General features: G+C 40.1%; 1 protein-coding gene across 1 annotated transcript in view; it reads left to right on the top strand.

The window, feature by feature from the left end:
- tenm4 (teneurin transmembrane protein 4) overlaps nucleotides 1-18,709 on the top strand; it is a 240,022-nt gene that overhangs the window by 166,492 nt on the left and 54,821 nt on the right. The window contains exons 17-18 of the mRNA XM_078544823.1: nucleotides 12,848-13,080; nucleotides 16,972-17,126. Of these exons, the coding sequence (XP_078400949.1) occupies nucleotides 12,848-13,080; nucleotides 16,972-17,126 (388 nt within the window). The remainder of the gene's footprint in view (nucleotides 1-12,847; nucleotides 13,081-16,971; nucleotides 17,127-18,709) is intronic.

Below are 18,709 nucleotides of genomic sequence, written 5' to 3'. Positions count from 1 at the left end.
TGTTTGGCTGAGTTTCAAGTATTAATGGGTTTCAGCACAGTAGGTATTCCAGTCATCTGAAAATTAATAACAATTTTAAGAGATTCTAATAACAGATTGTGCCTTTGATGTGTTTTAGCGTTTATTGACAGAAGCTAATAGGATTGCAAGTATTACAAAGTTTTTTCACATGGCAGAATGCAATTTTTCTCAGTATCAGTGACAGTGTGTTTGATGGAGGCTTTTATTAGATTATGAGAGGTTTACTTTCCCCAAAGGAATGTAAAGTATTTTCCATTGATAGTGCATGGAATCTGAGAACTGTACATAGTGGATACTGGGTGAGTGGCTATGGAGGATATATGGGGGTGCATGGAGGGAGCATGGGGTGGCAGGGGATGGGTCAGGAGTGAGTGGGTGGGTAGAGAGAGTGAGGGGGGTAAGATGTAATTTTCAGAGGGCCTTTAAACAATGTTAGGAGCCATGCTACTGTCGTCGAAAACTGATGTGGGCCATCTCACCAGCCCGTCTCTATGTCCACGCTCTTCCCATAAAGTTTCACGCATTGCAAACCACAACTGTGAACCTGAACCCTGCAGGAAAAGATGAAAATCCTGGTCAAAGTTGCATATCAGTTGCAAGTGCAGTTTGTGAGCTGCAAAAATGGCTGGACTCATAAAATGGGCTCTGAAGAAGAAAATATAGCTTCCGGTATCGGGCAATAATACTAACAACTAGCCTCATGAGGAAATTTATTCCATTTTGATCAGTTCATCTCCCACCACTACATTGTAAATAAAACTGGGTTTCTGTGCTACATTCTAAGTCCTTTCTCTCCTGATTGCAGCAGTCTTCATGCTGTTATCAGCACAAAGCAGCAATATGGGGCAGGATTTTCCCTCTGGGCTTCAGGATCCTGCCATCAGCCACAAATGGGGGTCCAAAGCTGGTTCTGTGTGGGGAAACAGTCACTCACCTGTAATTTTGACTAATTGGCCAATTAGTCGTCAGTTAAGGATGACAGGTAGGCTCTTGAAGCTGAAAGGTCAATAGGAGCAGCAGCAAGATCCCCTTACAAGTAAGTGAGAGAAAGTGCACCCCAAGATGGAGGTATCCTCTCTACAACTTTGGGCAGAGGGTAAAACAGGGAACTGATTGATACCACAGAGTTTCATTAAAATTCCTCCTTTACTTATTTTAATTATTTCTTCACAGTAATTCAGTAAAACTTTTAGCAGAAAGTTCCACTATTACTTAAAGGTATTTTAGAAATTTAGTTTTCTCATTGAACATTTTTTGTTAAAGTCTCAGTTCTATTTAGTTGTCAGTATCATTTAGCAATGAGAGTGGGGCCAGAAGTCTTCGATACGCAATCCAATCCCTTTGACAAGGTGGCTCTCGCCAGTTCACTCCAGCGGGTCCCAGTTCTAGTTTGTTGGGTTACCTCAGTAATGCAGGCTGGCACCTGTGCCAATGTAGATATATCTTTAGCATCAGTCTATCCTCATATGGTCAGTAGCAATAGCACATGAGCATCATGGGGAGGCATAGCTATCCAAGGCCCTGTCCCCTGGCCCTGCCCATTTCACCTTTAGCCCTAATCCAACCTGATATTCATTTAAAATAAAATGCCATTTTTCCAGGGGTCTCAGCTTCTTACCTGGACTGGACCACCCTGATTGACCCCACAGTCATTCTTCTGGAAGTTTGTCTAGCTGAACTATTTTGGGGTAGCCGGAGGTTTGAATGGGCATCAGCACCTTTTATGACGCTGATGGGGCACCCACCTCAGGTGGAAGGAGGGATTGGGACTTTGTTGCTGTGGCCCAAGCTAAAATATATTTCAGAAGTGTCAGTTTAGAAAATTCTGGCTACCCTAATGAAATTGCCCCTGCTTCTGAGACCCTTAGCAATACTGGATGAGAAAATGCACATTACCAGGTTACAAATGAAGAGAAATACATAAGATGACATTTTTTTAATTAGGATGTGATCTGCAGGTGGGAATATGATCTGCCAAACAAAATTTTTGACAAGTACAAAAGATGGCAGGGACCCAGATTATTTGGTTTCCCAAATAACATGACAGGAAATCCAGAGGCCGATTATATTAGACAATGCAAAATTAGTTAAAAGTTCAATGAATATGATGCAGAATGGTCTATAAACACCTCTCTTTCCATTTGTTGAAATGAGGTGCTCTAGATGTTTGTGAAATCTGCTTCTTTTAGTCTATTGCACATTACACTTGATGAATGTCTGTATCTTTCTTACTGCAGGCCAGCTATTGATATTAAACCAATTATAAGAAATTTTCAAAGACTACATTCTAATTACATCAACTGAGTTAAACCTTCACTAATCAGGCAATTTCTAAGTGGCCACAGTAAAGGCAAACTAAAATAATTACATAACTAGATCTGAGTGAGGAAGGGATATTTGAACATCCAACATCACAATGATACTGTGGGTGACTTGCACATTATTGTAATTGGTTATCAATAGTGGCCAACATTAAATGGCTCCAATGTTTTCATTGAATTGGGTTAGGATGGATTAAAACAATCCTTTTCTAGGAAGACTGCCCACAGTGCATCTGCATAATTGTTCTTTGGCCCATACATTTCTTTCATGACAAGATGGTTCTCGCCAGTTCACTGCAGTGCGTCCCAGTTCTAGTTTGTTGAGTCACCTCAGTAACGCAGGCTGGCACCTGTGACAATGTGGATATATCTTTTGTATCAGTCTATCTTCATACGGTCAGAAGCAAAAGCACATGAGCGTCATGGGGAGGCATAGCTATCCAAGGCTCTGTCCCCTGGCCCTGCCAAAACAACATCTGTCACTACTTTTATCAATCAATGCTCAGTGTGAGAACAGTTTTTTAAGTCTGGACCCATTCCATTTTGGAATTGGATTGAAACCACTTTAACTAATTGCATTCAGATTTTTATTACCATGTTTTCCACTTTTAGTTTTAGGGAGGGGTCCTACACGATCAGTTTGCCTCTGTTTCTGAGTAAGCTGTCTGATATGATTGTTTTATGTGTGGATCCCTTTTTCTGTAACTCTACCAACTGCCTTGAGCTAACTACCTCAGTTGTATTCTCTTCTATTCTTTCTTCCTGAACAACCTTATCAAAAACAGTGTCAGCTAATTGAACTTCCAACACCTTTTACCCGCCTTTTAACTTCCTCTTCTTCCCATTTCAACCTGTGAGCTTGTGATCTTGTTCCCACACAATCTGGAAACAATCCAGGATGCTCTTTCTGCAACACTTCTGTTGAAAATGCCTCTACAGGCTGCTCAACTACCATAGGCATCACCCACATCTGTGACCCAACTATATCATTACCTAAAATAAATTGAACCCCTTCAATGGGCAATTTTTCCACTACTCCAGCAATCTCCTCACCTGTTTTCCACTTATTCATTATATTTGCCTTCCACAATGGAATAGGTTTAACATCTCCATGAATCCCACTTATTATCACCTGTTCCTGCAATACTCCCTCTGAGCAACAAGTATCACTATCCCACAATATTAAGGATTGACTAGCCCCTGGGTGTCTTAAAATTTTAACATCTTTACCTACTCCACATGGGAAGACTTCCCCTTCACATAAAAAATCTTTAAACATTTCTGCAACCTGCTCCTCAGAACTCCCTTGGGTAAATTGTGAACACATTTCCACTTCTTTACTTCTCACTGATTCTTCCTGTTTTACCTGTATACAAATCACTGTTTTTTTCCTGTGCCTGAACCTCAGAACCCACCGTACTTTTACTTCCAAAATTTTTCTGCATCCCAATAATTCCAACAGATTTTCCCTGTAATTTCCAACACACTGACTTCATGTGCCCAACTTTATTACAATGAAAACACATCATAATCCACTGACATTTCTTCTGAAAGTGAAGCATAAACCTCAGATGCTCTACCCACAAACCTAGATTGTAAAAGTAATGTCCAGCTTTCTTGTGGCCATTTCACCTGCTTAGCTATCTCCTCAAATGAAATAAAGAATGGTCCACATCTGTTTCTTCAAACCTCAGTAGAGCTTACACAAATTTAAACATCTCCTCACTGGGTTTTAGGTTAACAGTTTTTTCATCATCTGAACTTTCCTCAGCATCTGATGTCTCTTTTTTTAAAGTCAAAACTTTTTTATGTTCTACTCTCTTTTTCTTTCCTTCTCTCTTTCCTCCATTGCTAACTTTTCCCTCTGGAGATCAACAGCGGGATTTTTCAGTGCGCGTGCGGGGGCAGGCCTGACATTTTGATGCGTGCATCCCGACATCATCACGCTGAGTTGTGATGTTTCATTCGGTGGGCGCGCACCGCAGCCGATATGTAGATGGCCTATTAACGCCATTAAAACCAATTAAGGTAATTGTGAATGCTGCCCATCCAACCTTAAGGTTGGTGGGCAGGCAAAAAGGCCAAGAGGCCTTCGCGATTTTAAGAAAACCTCATCCACGAGCAGGATGAGGTTTCCTGAAGTTTTTATTAATTAATTTTTTTAAATTTCATAAATATAAACACATGTCCCATCTTATGTGACACAGTCACATGAGGGGACATGTTTAATTAATTTTTTCAACCATTTATTTAATTTTTTCAACATCGATTCAATCTCCTTGAGGTAGGTCCATGCGTGCACGCGCAGAAGAGCGCTGGCCCCAACACTCCCTCCTCCCCCCGGCCTGCATAGGTGGCGCTGAGCGCTATGGCTCAAGTATTATGCTAGGCGAGCCTTAATTGGCCTGCCCGCGTAAAATGGCAGTGTGGAGCCAATCGCGGCGGCGATCAGCTCCGCAGCCACCCATCCGCACCGAGCCCACCTGCCGCCCGAAAAATTCAGACTCCCTTCTTTCCCTTTTTCTGCTGCCTCTAGCCTTTTCAATTCCAATTCTAGTTCTTTTTCTTTTGCCTTCAAGTTTTTTCAGTTCCTTTGCTCAAGCTTCTTCATTTCTAACTGAAGTCTCACTACCTCCAGCTGTGACTCACTAGTGTCAGGTATCACTTCCAACTTCAAATGTTGTGCTATCACTTCAACTATGTCTGCTTTTCTTTGCCTCTACAAGTAACTTTAACTGTAACTCATCTGTCAACTCTATCAACTTCCCCTTAGATACTTTTGGTAACCCAATCAGAATTATATCTTCTACTTCCAAAAATGTTTTCGCCATGGATACAACCATTTTTGCAGTCTTTCCACTTTAAAAATCCCTCACACCAACTCCTGAATTCAAAGTGCTTCTCGTACTTGTAACCTTAAGATTCACCAGCTCCAAATCAATCAAGGAGTTTCAATAATCCCGCAAAGAGCCCCCAATTTGTTATGGCGCAGCAGATGATGTGTGCCAGGCAGATCAAATCCACGAGGGAAACCTGATTATGCTATATAAATGGTTTTGCAATTTGTATTTATTTTGACATGTGTGCCCTGAATTCAGAAGTAATAAGTCCACCAAGACTTCAGGGATTTTTTAGAAAACTAAATTAAACATTTATCAACAAAAGAGAAGATTTCAAGCACATACATAGGTCTACAAATTACTACTGAAATAATTCCTAAAGCCCCTCATTAATATGGCTTCCAGTTACACCCCCGTTAAGGCAAAAGTGAAAAAATGCAGCATTTAAACTGATGTCAGCAATACCCTGGACAGTAAAATTCAAAATGGCTTTTCCCAGCTTTACTTTCTCTAGACAGCAAACCTCATGCACAAATCCTGGAGGCTTCTCACACTTCTGGTAAATCTTACAATACCTTTCCTGACACATTGCCTCATTCTTATTTTCACATGTTTCTCCCTTTTAATATAAATTCCATTGTTCCCATATCTCTTTGGAACTTTACCTTTCTCATAATATAAATCTTTTCACGGTGCTAATATTGTCAGTAACCTTTGGGAAAAATAAACACACTGCTTGGCCTAGCTTCTCCAACTCCTCCTATCATCTCTTTGATATTGAAATTGCCCTGATTTATCTAAAAATGCAAATTCTCCTCGCCTTACATTCTAAAACTTCAGCCATGTTTACATATTTAGCATTTCAAACCTAGCTTCTTTCAATGAGTTAAAACCTCCAAACTAGCTGTCTCCAATTCAATTAAATCTCTCTCACACACACACACTATCCAAACCCCACTATTAACCTACTTTTACAATAAATCACAATAATATTATATGAATTCTTATACTTTTGTGACATTCAATAAGACAGACATTTGATTTAAAGTCTGAACTGACTATTACAGGTTAATGTGGTCAAAAAAATATTCTGTACTACAATGAATATTACAGTGGTCTACACTCACCATTTCAACTTTAGCCGAATGCACCATGTTTTCTTATATATGTCCATGAAATGTGGGTGTCGCTGGCATGGCCAGCATTTAATACCCATCCCAAACTGCCCTTAAGAAGGTTGTAGTTAGTCACCTTCTTGAACTGTTGCAGTCCATGTGCTGTCAGTATAAACACAGTGCTGTTTGTTAGGATGTTTCAGGATTCTGGCACAGCGGCAATGAAGGGACAGCAATATCTTTCCAAGTCAGGATTGTCTGTGACTTGGAAGGGAATTTGTAATTGGTGGTGTTCCCATGCACATGCTTCCCTTGTCCTTCCAGGTGTTAGAGTTTGCAAGTTTGGGAGGTGCTGTTGAAGAAACCTTGGTAAGTTGCTGCAATGGTGCCAGAATTCAATGTTTAAGGTGATGGATGGGGTGACAATCAAGCAGGCTGTTAAGCTCCTTAAGAATTGTTGGAGCTGCAGTCATCCAATAGAGAGTATTCCATCACACTCATGACTTGTGCCTTGTAATTGGTGGCCTCAGGATGTGAGTCACTTGCTGCATAATATCCAACTTCTGACCTGCTCTTGTAGCCACTGTATTAATGTGGTTGGTCCAGTTACTTTTCTGGTCATATATAGCACCACCCCCTCTCCCCTCCCCTCCCCAGGAGATTGATGGGTGGATTCAGCGATGTTAATGTAGTTGAATCTCTGAATCTCAAAGGAAGGTGTTTAGACTCTGTCTTGATGGAGATGGTCATTGCCTGGACCTTGTGTGACATGAATGTTACTTGCCACCCATCAGCCCAAGCCATTTTTGATGCTGGAGCCCATCGCCATATCATTGTGAAATAAGGCACATTGTGGTCCAATGAAGAATATATTCATTGCGCTTTTACCTCCAGTGAACATATACATTATACCAGCCATATCAAAAATCATTTTTTGTTCTCTGGAGCAGTGAATTGCTCATGCTCATTTTTGTTCAATGGATGTGTGGCATAGGTGGATAAATGGATTTGAGATGCGGATCAGCCATTGATGATTGAACATGCTGAAGGGGCTGAATAGCCTACTCTTGTTCCTAATGCTTCTATGTTCTGTTCACATATTGTCCCAACCAAGTAGTTAGGATGAACATTTGCAAAAGATCAGTACAAAACTGGACCCTAATATCAGAATACCATTGGTGCTATGAATGTGGTTTCTAACTTCACAAGTTACAAAAGTATGTATTTTGTTGGACCTGTACTGTTGGGAGACAGAATTAGCAGAGAATTATTGTTATATAATGAAACAGACTTGACCTGCACCTGAAGTTAGAAAATATTTGTTTTTTTGGTACCAGAGTAAACTGTTTTTTCAAATGAAGTACTCATCTTTCATATGCTAAAATAGATAGATGCAAAGTTGATGAAGGTTGTTGAAAAACTAAAAGCCTCGATTGTTCAATCACCACTATTTTACATTCACAAAAGTTTTGTTTAATCTCATGAACTGATCTGTGGTAATCTGTCTTAGCTGTCAATATTCTTCTTGGATATTTACGATTCTCTCAAAAACTAATACTGAATCCTTTTTCTGTCTCTTCTGTACCTGTCTTCTGTCAGAAATAAAGATTTCAAGCACAGGTAAGGGAATGATATGTAAGACTGAACCTTTTTAAATAATAGGGTTATTTGTTTTCAAAAACACTTCAAGCAGCAATCAGGTCTATGAAAGTTAGTTGCATTCATTACACTGTGATAGTGATAGGCAGAGTGAAACTACTGTCTGGTTAAGGGAGAAAATCAGATAATATTGCTGTACCCATTAGTCATTTGGAGTATCATTGGAAAATGAATATAAATGGAGCATTTCATATCATCCAGTAATGGCCTTGATACCTTTTGAAGGTCAAGGCGTTCCGGGATAAAGATAAAATAGTCTAGGGAGAATCAAATTGAATAGCGCAGAGATGGGGATTCCAATTAATAGCGCTATTATTATTCTCTCACAGCCAATACCCAGCAGTGTTTGAGGAAGGAGTTCAGCTGTGTTAGAGGCTGATGAGGTAAATACTATCATCAAGAGTTAAGATTTTATTTTGTCTTCATAAGAAAGCAACAAAAAACATTTAATAAAATCTCAAATTGCAGAAGTAACTTCAATACTCTTGAAAAATCTTGTGAGGTAGCCCTGGAGCTATGTACTGTGATTAGTTAAATTGAAGCACTTCACGCCATAAAAGCAAATGAGTGGGACCAAGATGAGTAAATTCCACCCCTGAAATAACACTTAATTTATAGATGTTCTACTGTCAGATATTGTTGCAGAAAAAAAATAAGGATTTCCATTTTGATATACAAATTAGTCTTCATTTTTATTTAAAATGAAATGCTGTGTTACATTCATTAAAACTGACAGGTCTGTCACCTCTTGCTGTCAAATGGTCAGCTAAACCATCCATTCGTTTTCTTCTTTTGATGGTGATGTATCTTGAATTTGAGAACCCTGATTTTAATGTCAATGTATGTACAACATGCAGAAATATGGCTATGCTGAACATCATTTTAGCCACATGCACTTGTTTTAGTAGAAAACGTCTTTTGGACATACACAAAATACAGGCCCATGTACCTCACTTGCACCATTTATTTTACAAAAATCTATCACCAATCATTAACCAAGAAAGTAACGCACTCAGAATGATTTAAAAAAAACACATACACACTCTGCTTTTTGTCTTTTTTATCAACAAATGCACTAAAAGGTTGACATTCATAGGCATACGCTATGCAAATACCTTACATATTAAGATCCAGCGCTCAAAAACAATGCCTATGACTGAGTCGTTTTTTTTAATTAGTAATCAAAAATGCGATTTGTCATGTGACTAGTGGCTAACATAATTGGACAAGTTGGCTTACACTTACATCCTAAAATGAAACATCAGTGTAGGGATTTGGACTCTATACTAAACCTCAGAGTAAGAAAATTCTTGTGATTGTCCTTTTAGCCAATATGATTATTCAATCACTAATTTAGAATACAAACTAACTATGTTTATTGGACAACAAGGATTAATACTGAAACTTCCACTAGTTGAGGCATGGCATGATACACACGTTCAACATGTGTCTGTCTTTCTGTGGATCCTGGCACTTCTGGGGTTTTCTTTTCTTGGTTCCTTGAAATTGGTCTCTTGACTCACAATGTCCTTCGCAACTTCAGCTTAGTTAACAGAACTCCATTGCAGCTTTAAGACTTCAACTCTGGTTTCACAGTCTACCTCAACTGCTGTAGCTTTCAGTCCATCTTAACTGCTGAAGCTACATATTTCACAGCTACTTGCTGAATGTTTCTCTCTCACTCTCTGACTCCCTCAAGCTGAAAGCAACTTGTTTAGAAAGACTATTCACTTTCTCTATGGGCAGTTATCTTTAGTTCTAACACTGATCTTTGTACTAGATTCTTATGGCAATCCCCAACCTGGTGACAGTTACTTTATTCACTAATACTATGCTTAATATTGGATTATTGCAGTAACTCTGAACCTATGACAATTACCCATCAACTGGAAATATCCCACACAAATGCTAACTTCTTAGTAAGTGTTCTACTACCAACTCCTAAAATTTTCTCCCAACAAATGTCCCTAGTAAGTGTCCTCTGACAATTACTATCCCCTGGGAAGTGCAAAGACCCTAGAGATGTTCCTTTATTTTTATACCCCTTTTGCAGTCAGTTTTTGCAACATTCAACCCAAGTCTATGTACCTGTGTCAACACAGCTAATAACTTCTAAACACATATTTGCAATTCTTGACCAATGAGAAGAAAGCTTCTAGCTTCCCTACAACAAACTAACCTTGGTTCACCCAGCCCTCAGGCCATCCTTCTAGCCAATCAATAACGCAGTCTTCGCCTCTGTTTACCGCTAATGCTAGACTCACTGGAGCCCAAATGTGCAAATTGTGCCCTAACTATAATTCCAGATGTTCGTTCTTAGCATTACAGTATTTTGGCTCTTAAAGAGATGCCAATTTAAAGACTTCTTAACAACATTCCAATAATACATACAAATTAAGGCTTCCAAGCTAAGCTTCTGTACAGTATAATGTAACTTAAAGCCATATTAATTACACAAATGTGTTAATGAGGTGAAGTCTAACATCAGTCTGGTTTGCTAGCTGGAGACTAATGTTGTTTATCAGATGAAGGTGGGGATGGGGGAAAGAGGGGAAGGAGTTGGCACCAGCTGTTCACCACAAACACCAAATGGCTATTATATTTTTTAAAAATCACATTCTTAAGAGAGCAAATATACCCCTTAAATATATTAGTTTACCTGTAAAATGGTTGTCAAGGCACAATAAAATTAAATTGTCTGCATTGTGGACATCCTCAAATTTGCAGGAAACTTGTGTTATGGGAAATAGTGTGCTCAAAGCACTAAAGGAACCATCCAGGAATATTCACTGTGTCAGCCGTGGCAGTGGTCCTGAGAGTAAGGAATTTGATGGTAGGGTCGAGGAAGGCCAAGGTGGCAGTGGAAGAAACAGCCTGAAACTTGTAGAGAATTCATACTATGGAGGTCCTCAAATTTGAAAGAAGATTGTTTTCTGTAGATATTAGGCACCTATAACACTATCCTCACGCACAAGTGCGATCACCATGGCGGCTGCAGGTATGCAAGAAGGAAGAGGGACAAAGCAACGATGGTGATATATCATTGAGTGCCACAAATACAATTTTAAAAATCAGAACAGATATAAAAGAAAAAATATTCTAGAGACAGTACAAAATATAAACATGAGGTTTGAGAAAAAAACTGAGATGGCAGGGTCAGGTATTATGAGAGGCCCCACACCAGAGAAAGTTGGCCCCAGGAGAACAAACTGGCTAGTCCCAAGGACTGAAAAATTAAAACTTCAAATCAATTCTTTTAATTTTCCAAGTTAAAACTTTAAAAAGGAAAGAGGGTCCAAAACAGTAATAGTCTGCTAAATGTGTAGTAACATCTGTTGTGTGATTCCAGGTTGGTTGAATCTGAGACAAGCAAAGTGCGATACATCTTCACATTGAACACTTCTGTCACAGCGCCATCTGCAGGTGTAACTAGTAGTATAGTGGGTCGACCAACAGGACAAGGTTCCCATTAAAGTTCTCAATGAATTTCATGACGCGCACACCAAATTTAATGTATAACTAGTGATCACCCATCAAACTGCACACAGGAAACCAATGCTGTGTAATTTTCAAGTCAGGAATGATTAGAGTGGTTAATCATTGGACCAGTGCATAGGTAGTATTGCAAAGATAGATGAACAAAAATAGGACATGGGGGAAACAGGAAGGAGTAGAAAGGTATGGTAACTTGGTGTTGGGGTGAAGTGGGGTCTGAGGGGATAGGAAAATGCAAAAGTGATGCAGGATTAGAGGGTAGGGATGGAAGAATAGTAAACCATATGAGTGTTACAGGTCTTTGTTTGATAGGGAGCGGTGGGGGGGTGTTGATTGGGTAAAGAAGTTGAAGACTGCTGGAGGATGTCATGGTTTGAAGGCTAAAGGGAACAGCTGCACTGCTGGAACCAGTGAAACTAGCACATTAAGGAGGGAGTGGAGGAAAGATTAATGAGGAGATAGGGGAGGTGGAAGGGGGTGGAGGATGGATAAAGATGAGATAAGAAGATAAAAGCAAAATACTGCAAATGCTGGAAATCTGAAATAAAATCAAAGAATGTAGGAAAAACTCAGCAGGCCTGACAGCATCTGTGGAGAGAGAAACAGAGTTAAGTTTCGAGTCCGTATGACTCTTCTTCAGGAGAAAAGAAGAGGTTGGAGAAAGTGAAAAAAGGGACAGAGGACAAGTGAGAAGGATAGTGGGTTGAGATTGTGACAATCAAAAATAAAAATGGAACTCCGAGAAATGAATTGACTGAAAAAAGGGGTTTGGGGAGAATGGGTAAAAAGAGAATGAATGATGAGGAAATAGAAACTAAATTATTTTAAGAACATTTAATAGAATTAACTAAACAAATATGGGGTTAATGTATTGAAAGGGATTTTGATACCAGAATCATTAATTATTTTAAAAGCCTGGCATCAGTCAACAAGAATAAATAGAGATTGGGCCTTCATTGTGGAAAATTAATTAAGTATAGGGTCTGGCCTGAAGGACCCAAAGAAGATATGTAGAGGGGCACCAGTACACTGAGTGAGTCAACTGATCAGTCAAAAACTGAGTAGAAGGCGATAGGGGGAGGAAGAGTATGGCTAATCAGAGTCATCTGGATTAAGGACCACCAGAGTTGACAGAGAGGAACACAGGTCTGACGCGATCAGTGGAGGTGGGTACTCGGGTAAAATGTGTTGAGCAACTGTAGATACATAACAGGCCAGAAGTCAATAGGAATTGGTTCAGCATGATTTAAGAGTGAGAAGGGCATAACATGCCCTAATTGGGAACTACAGCAACTAGCACAAGCAGCTTCGACAAAATTCAAATCTACAAGTAAATATAAAACATTTCTATTTAAATGCTGAGTTTATCTAAAGCTTAACATGTGCTTTTTTTTAGTAACAGCCCAGCACACAAGTACTACCTCTCTGTGGATGCTGTGTCAGGATCATTGTATCTGTCTGATACAAATAGCCGACGTGTCTATAAAGTAAAATCCCTTACCGGAGTCAAGGAAATCACTAAGAATGCTGTGGTAGTAGCTGGAACTGGAGACCAATGCCTTCCTTTTGATGAAGCTCGATGTGGTGATGGTGGAAAAGCGACTGAAGCCACTCTAACCAGTCCGAGAGGTAAAGTCTGCAGCCAATTAGTTAGAACAACTTTATTTATTTTTATGGCCTGACCATTGGTACCAGAAAGTTCAGAGATTCTTGCCTTTGAATCTCAAGTAAGTTTAAGCACACTGAGGAGCCTGTAGAAATTGCCAATAACAGTGCATCAGTTTTGAAGATTACCACTAAGGTTACAGTTAAATTATGAGACCATTCTTAGACTAATCATCAACATTGAGTGCAAAGTGCAGCCAACAGAGCTCACTTGATACTAAGATATGCTTGGTTGCAACTCCTACTTTGCTGGTCAGAGAGAGCTCTCTAAATGTGTCTACTGATATACATGGAGCTTCACACCTCAAAGCAGCTTATTTTTAATGTTAGGAGACAGTAGGCGACCATGATCACTTTCTTATAGCATTATACATACTGAACAACTATGTTTGCAAAATGCCCAGGAAATCAGTGGGCTATATCTAAAATCAAGTTCAACATTCAACATTCCACACTGGAATTATGGAAAGACCTTGCTTGTATAGCAACTTTCACATTCTCAGGGTGTTGCAATTGTGGCAGTTAATTTGCATGTAGCAAGGTCCCAAAAATAACAAATGAGATAAATTAACAATTATTCTGCTTTGGTTGAGGGATAAATGGTGACCAAGAAACCAGGAAAACTCCCTGCTCTTCGAGTAGTGCCGTGGGACCTTTTGTGTCCATCTGAACTGGCAGCTGAGACTTAATTTTAACATCCCCAACAAAACCAGCTCACCCTCACTCCTCTCAAATGTCAGCCTAGGTAATATGCTCCTGTCCTAGAGTGAAGACATGACCTTCTGATACAGAGGCAAAATTGTGACTAATCTCTGTGATGTAGAGCCCAAGAAGTTGGAGACGGCCTCTTAGAAGGGGTATTAAAGTCTTCAGTGCTTGGCTTGAGAGCACTCAGCAGGTGGACCAAGACTTGATTCCAAAGTGAAACTTTCATCTTTGTGTCAATGCACATCTGAAAGCATTGTGTCTCATTATGAAATTGGCAGTATTATTACAGCCAAAGGCTCATTGATCAAATGGTGGATTGGTTGGCTGGACTATTGTTTGACTTGGCCAAGGCAAAAAAGGATGATTAATGCAAAAATCTGTATGGGAAGTAGTAGCTGGTGAAGTTCCACAGGAGTCCACATGACTTATAAATTTTATAGAGAATCCTGTTTCCAATAATGCTATTAAAAAAAAACGATAACAACAAGCAAGATGACCATTGTCAAGGAAATTTATAGCATTCCATGGGACCTGAACAAGGAAGCAGTTGTATAAAGGAATATAGGGCTGAATTTAATGGCCACAGTGATATCTCTGTCCACCAGCCGGAAAGCAAAGGGCAGCCCCACTGCAGCATTTTTGGAAGTCCCTGTTGGGATTAATATCAGTCGGTGTCATTAAGCTATTAATGTATATAATGTCATTGGAAAAATTTTTTTAATAGAGTCTTAATCTGTGGGTGTATCTGTGTGTGTTTTAATTGGATTAAAGCAAGCTAGTCTGGGTGCTTTGATGTTTAGTAATTTTGAGATATAAACAGTAAGGTAGAGTACATTTGCATTTAGTTGAATACAGCATTCAAGAAGGGGAGTGAGATCTTGCACCTAGCTAGGAGAGACCAAGCAATATGTTTATATTACTAATAAAATTGGTACTATGAAAGGGGTTTTATTGTTAGAAGAGGTGGAGTTCAAAGCACCTGATGATACAATGAGAATTTACATTCAAAGAAAAATGCTGGGTATAACAGAAGGCAGTTTTGTGTGTGCAGAGCAAAGGCATGTAACAAGGCTATAAGCCTACAACTGTCTGCAAAGGAACCAAAGTGAAAGGAACCTCATTCTGAATTTGTATGGTGAAAATGCTTTGCCTGGTGTCTACTTAAAGTCTATGGGTTGTTGTTGCCTTAGTGGAGATTAGTTTGGGAATATGTTAAAAAGTTATGATAGTAGTAATTTGTAGCCAAGTGTATATGTTTAATTTGTATAAATTAATAAAGGTCCCATGTAGTTTGATATAAAATCCTCTTGCGAACTGGTGGTCTTATTCCTGAATTTAGAGCTGCAACTCAAAACATACCACTTGAAAATATAGGTTATGACAGTTGTTTAAAGTTTCCCCATAGGATTTTAAATAACTCACTCTTTAAAAACTGCTGTGTCATAACAATTGGGCAGCTAACTGCCTGCCATCAGGGCCTCCATGTCTTTAAGGTTGAAGATCCTGCCTCCAACAGCTGCCAGCCAATCAAAGGGCAGACAGCTCTTTAGTCCCAAAGGTGCCACCGGAAATGGTGGCCACAGGTGTGTCTGCATCAGGCCCTGGACCAGCAATAAGCAGCAAGTCCTGGAATGCAGGCAAGTTGGTCAGACTCACCAGGGCCGGTCAAGCAGACCCTGGTGCCGGGGTGAGGAGGAGATCATTGTGGAGGGCAGTGGGGGCATTTTCAGCGGAGAACCTCTCCAGGATCCCCCCTCCCCATGATCTCTCAAACTCCGGCCCATCACCTGCCTACACCACTCACTGAGGCGTGTGAGCTTGACACCTGGCAAGACCCTCAAACACTTACCAAATCCTGATCCAGTGCCACACACCTCTGTCTCAAAGTTCTGGAGAGCTGCTGGCTTCTGATTGGCCAGCAGCTCTCTGAGTGGGGGACACCCTGTCCCTGAGGGTTGGAAATCCCACTTGCAGCCTATTAACAGTTAAATAGCGAAGGGGCAGCGTGCAGGCTGCTCTCCCCACCTCCCCCCACCCAAACCCCTCTTCCCCACCGACTTTTTGAGGAGGGTGCAGGGAATCTGACACCTTGCATAGTTCACCCCGTAGTATCTACATTAATTTTGAAAAATGAGTTACATGAATTTTCTCCAGTTATTCTTAACTTACATCCTAATCACAGAAGGAGAGGAAAAAATATGAAATGAACAAACTTGGCTAGATAGAAGATTAGTAGACTTTTTCCCCCTTGTGAAGCAAAATATGAATCCAACATCAAATAATTCCTCAAAAACGAGCTGGATAACAATTTCTTAAAGAATGAATTTGAGGATTATAAGGATAAATGTTGATGATTAAGTACCGTAAATTTCACAGTAATTCTTGTACTACTAAAGGTCATCTCTAGAATTTGTTTGAAGTCTTATCTGTGGTCTGTTGCCTTCCATAGACATTAAATATGTTAGTTGGTTTGCTACTGTCATGAGGCAAATTGTGTATGGTGAGTGAGTTTTTCTCATTTTCTACTTTCTTATGATGTCAGAATTGGTTTTGGACAAACTTCCACTGAGATTATCAGATGTGCAGTGCATGTCTTTTTAAAAATCCTGTTGTATTTCACTAGTTAATGCAGTGTCCAGATGTTTCTGTATGCAGAAACCTTTAACAAATATCAACATGTTCTGTGGGAGCACCTTCCTTAGAGAAACAGTGCCATCATTGCAGAAGACAAGAGCAAAATACTGCAGATGCTGAAAATCTGCAGAAGACTGAAAATACCCAGCAGGTCTGGCAGCATCTGGGAGAGAGAAACAGAGTTGATGTTTTAGGTCAATAACCTTTCATTAGAACTTCTGATAAAAGGTCATTGACTTGAAACATTAACTCTGTTTCTCTCTCCACAGATGCTGCCAGACCTACCGAGTATTTCTAGCATTTTCTGTCATTGCAGAAAATGCTTTAATAAGATATCTACCAACCGAACTAATCAGCTACTATGTTAACACATATAGAAATATGATGACTGTCCTGCAGATCCTCTTCCAGTTTGAAAGTTTGTGGCTTGATCAACAGAAAAAAGGTAAATGGGCTGTACCTAATTCCTTACTTGACGGTTTTCTTGGACTATTCAATGTTTTTCTTCACCAGGTATTGCTGTTGACAAATTTGGTCTGATATACTTTGTGGATGGAACTACGATTCGCCGGATTGATCAGAATGGAATCATCTCCTCTGTGATTGGTTCTAATGACCTAACTTCAGCACGGCCTCTTAGTTGTGACTCAGTGATGGATATTTCCCAGGTAACATGCTTGTCGTACAGTATAATCTTGTGAAGCAAGTAACCCATTTACAGTTTCATTATTTGTGGACTAATTGAAGATGATAGATGGGAAATATTAGCTAAAAGGTATGTGGTGGGAATTTCCAATTTTCTCCCAGTTGTCCACCATAACTTCAACAGAAACCCCAGTGAAATAGCATAAATGGCCCTTTCCACTGGTTCACTGGGGTTTGCAGCAATCTTGTCCAAACCATCCTTGAAAACTACAATCCCATCTCCAAACTCTTTCATCACCAAAGTCCTTGAACCCATGATGAAAGCCAAGTACTCCGGATGCTGGAAATCTGAAATGAAAACAGAAAATGCTGGAAAAGCTCAGCAGGTCTAGCAGCACCTGTGGAGGGAGAAACAGAGTTAACGTTTCAGGTCCGTATGACTCTTCTTCAGAAGAGTTCCTCAGAAGAGTTATACAGACTCAAAACATTAACTCTGTTTTTCTCTCCATAGATGCTGCCAGACCTGCTGAGCTTTTCCATCATTTTCTGTTTTTATTCCTTGAACTTATTGTGGCCTCCCAAATCTGTGCCCATCTTTCCCAGTACTCCATGTTTAAATCCCTACAATCAGGTTCCCCCCGCCACAGCTCTTATCGAAGTCTCAATTGACATCCTATGTGACTGTGCCAAATGTAAACTTTTCTCCATAAAACATGTCGACTTGTCTTTGACATGCTTGGCCACACCATCCTCCTCCAATGCCTCTCCACTGTCATCCAGCTGGATGGACTGCTCTTCCTAGGTTCCATTCCTATCTGTCTAATCATATCTAGAGTGTAACTTACAAAGGCTTCTCTTCCTGCTCCTGCACCATTATTTCTGGTGTCCCCCCACAAGGATCTATCCTTGGCCCCTACTATTTATCATCTACATGCTGCCACTTGGCACATTATCTGAAGACACAGTGTATTAGTTTTCACACGTACACTGATGACACCCAGCTCTATCTCACCAGCACCTCTCTTGACTCCTCCACTATTAATAAATTATTAGTCAGCTTATCCGACATCCACTACTGGATCATCAGAAATTTCTTCCAATTAAATATTAGGAAGGTTGAAGCCATTGTTTTTGGTCTCCGCTGCAAACTCCATTCCCCATCTACCAACACCATCCCTATCCCTGGTAACAGTCTGAGATTGAACCAGGCTGTTCGCAACCTTGCTGTCAAATATTTGATCCCAAGATGGGCTTCCGATTGCATATTTATGCCATCACTAAGACCACCTATTTCCACCTCCATAACCACCCAACTTCATCTCACTCTCAGCTCCTAGAGTCATAGAATTATCACAGCACAGAAGGAGGCCATTCGGCCCATCTAGTCCTTACTTCCTCTCTGTAGAACAATTAAGTCAGTCACTTTCCCCTGCTCTATCCCCATAGCCCTGCAAGCTTATTTCCCTCGAGTGTCATCCAATTTTCTTTAGAAATCATCAATCATTTCTGCTTCCACTACTCTCGAGTTCCAAGTCATTACCACCTGCTGTGTTAAAAAGTTCTTCCTCACATGCTCCCTGCATCTCTTGCCCAAAGCTTTAAACTT

This window comes from Cetorhinus maximus, chromosome 7 (genome assembly GCF_964194155.1).
Source record: "Cetorhinus maximus chromosome 7, sCetMax3.hap1.1, whole genome shotgun sequence".
In the NCBI taxonomy this organism is placed as follows: domain Eukaryota; kingdom Metazoa; phylum Chordata; class Chondrichthyes; order Lamniformes; family Cetorhinidae; genus Cetorhinus; species Cetorhinus maximus.
This window is presented reverse-complemented; position numbering and strand designations above follow the sequence as displayed.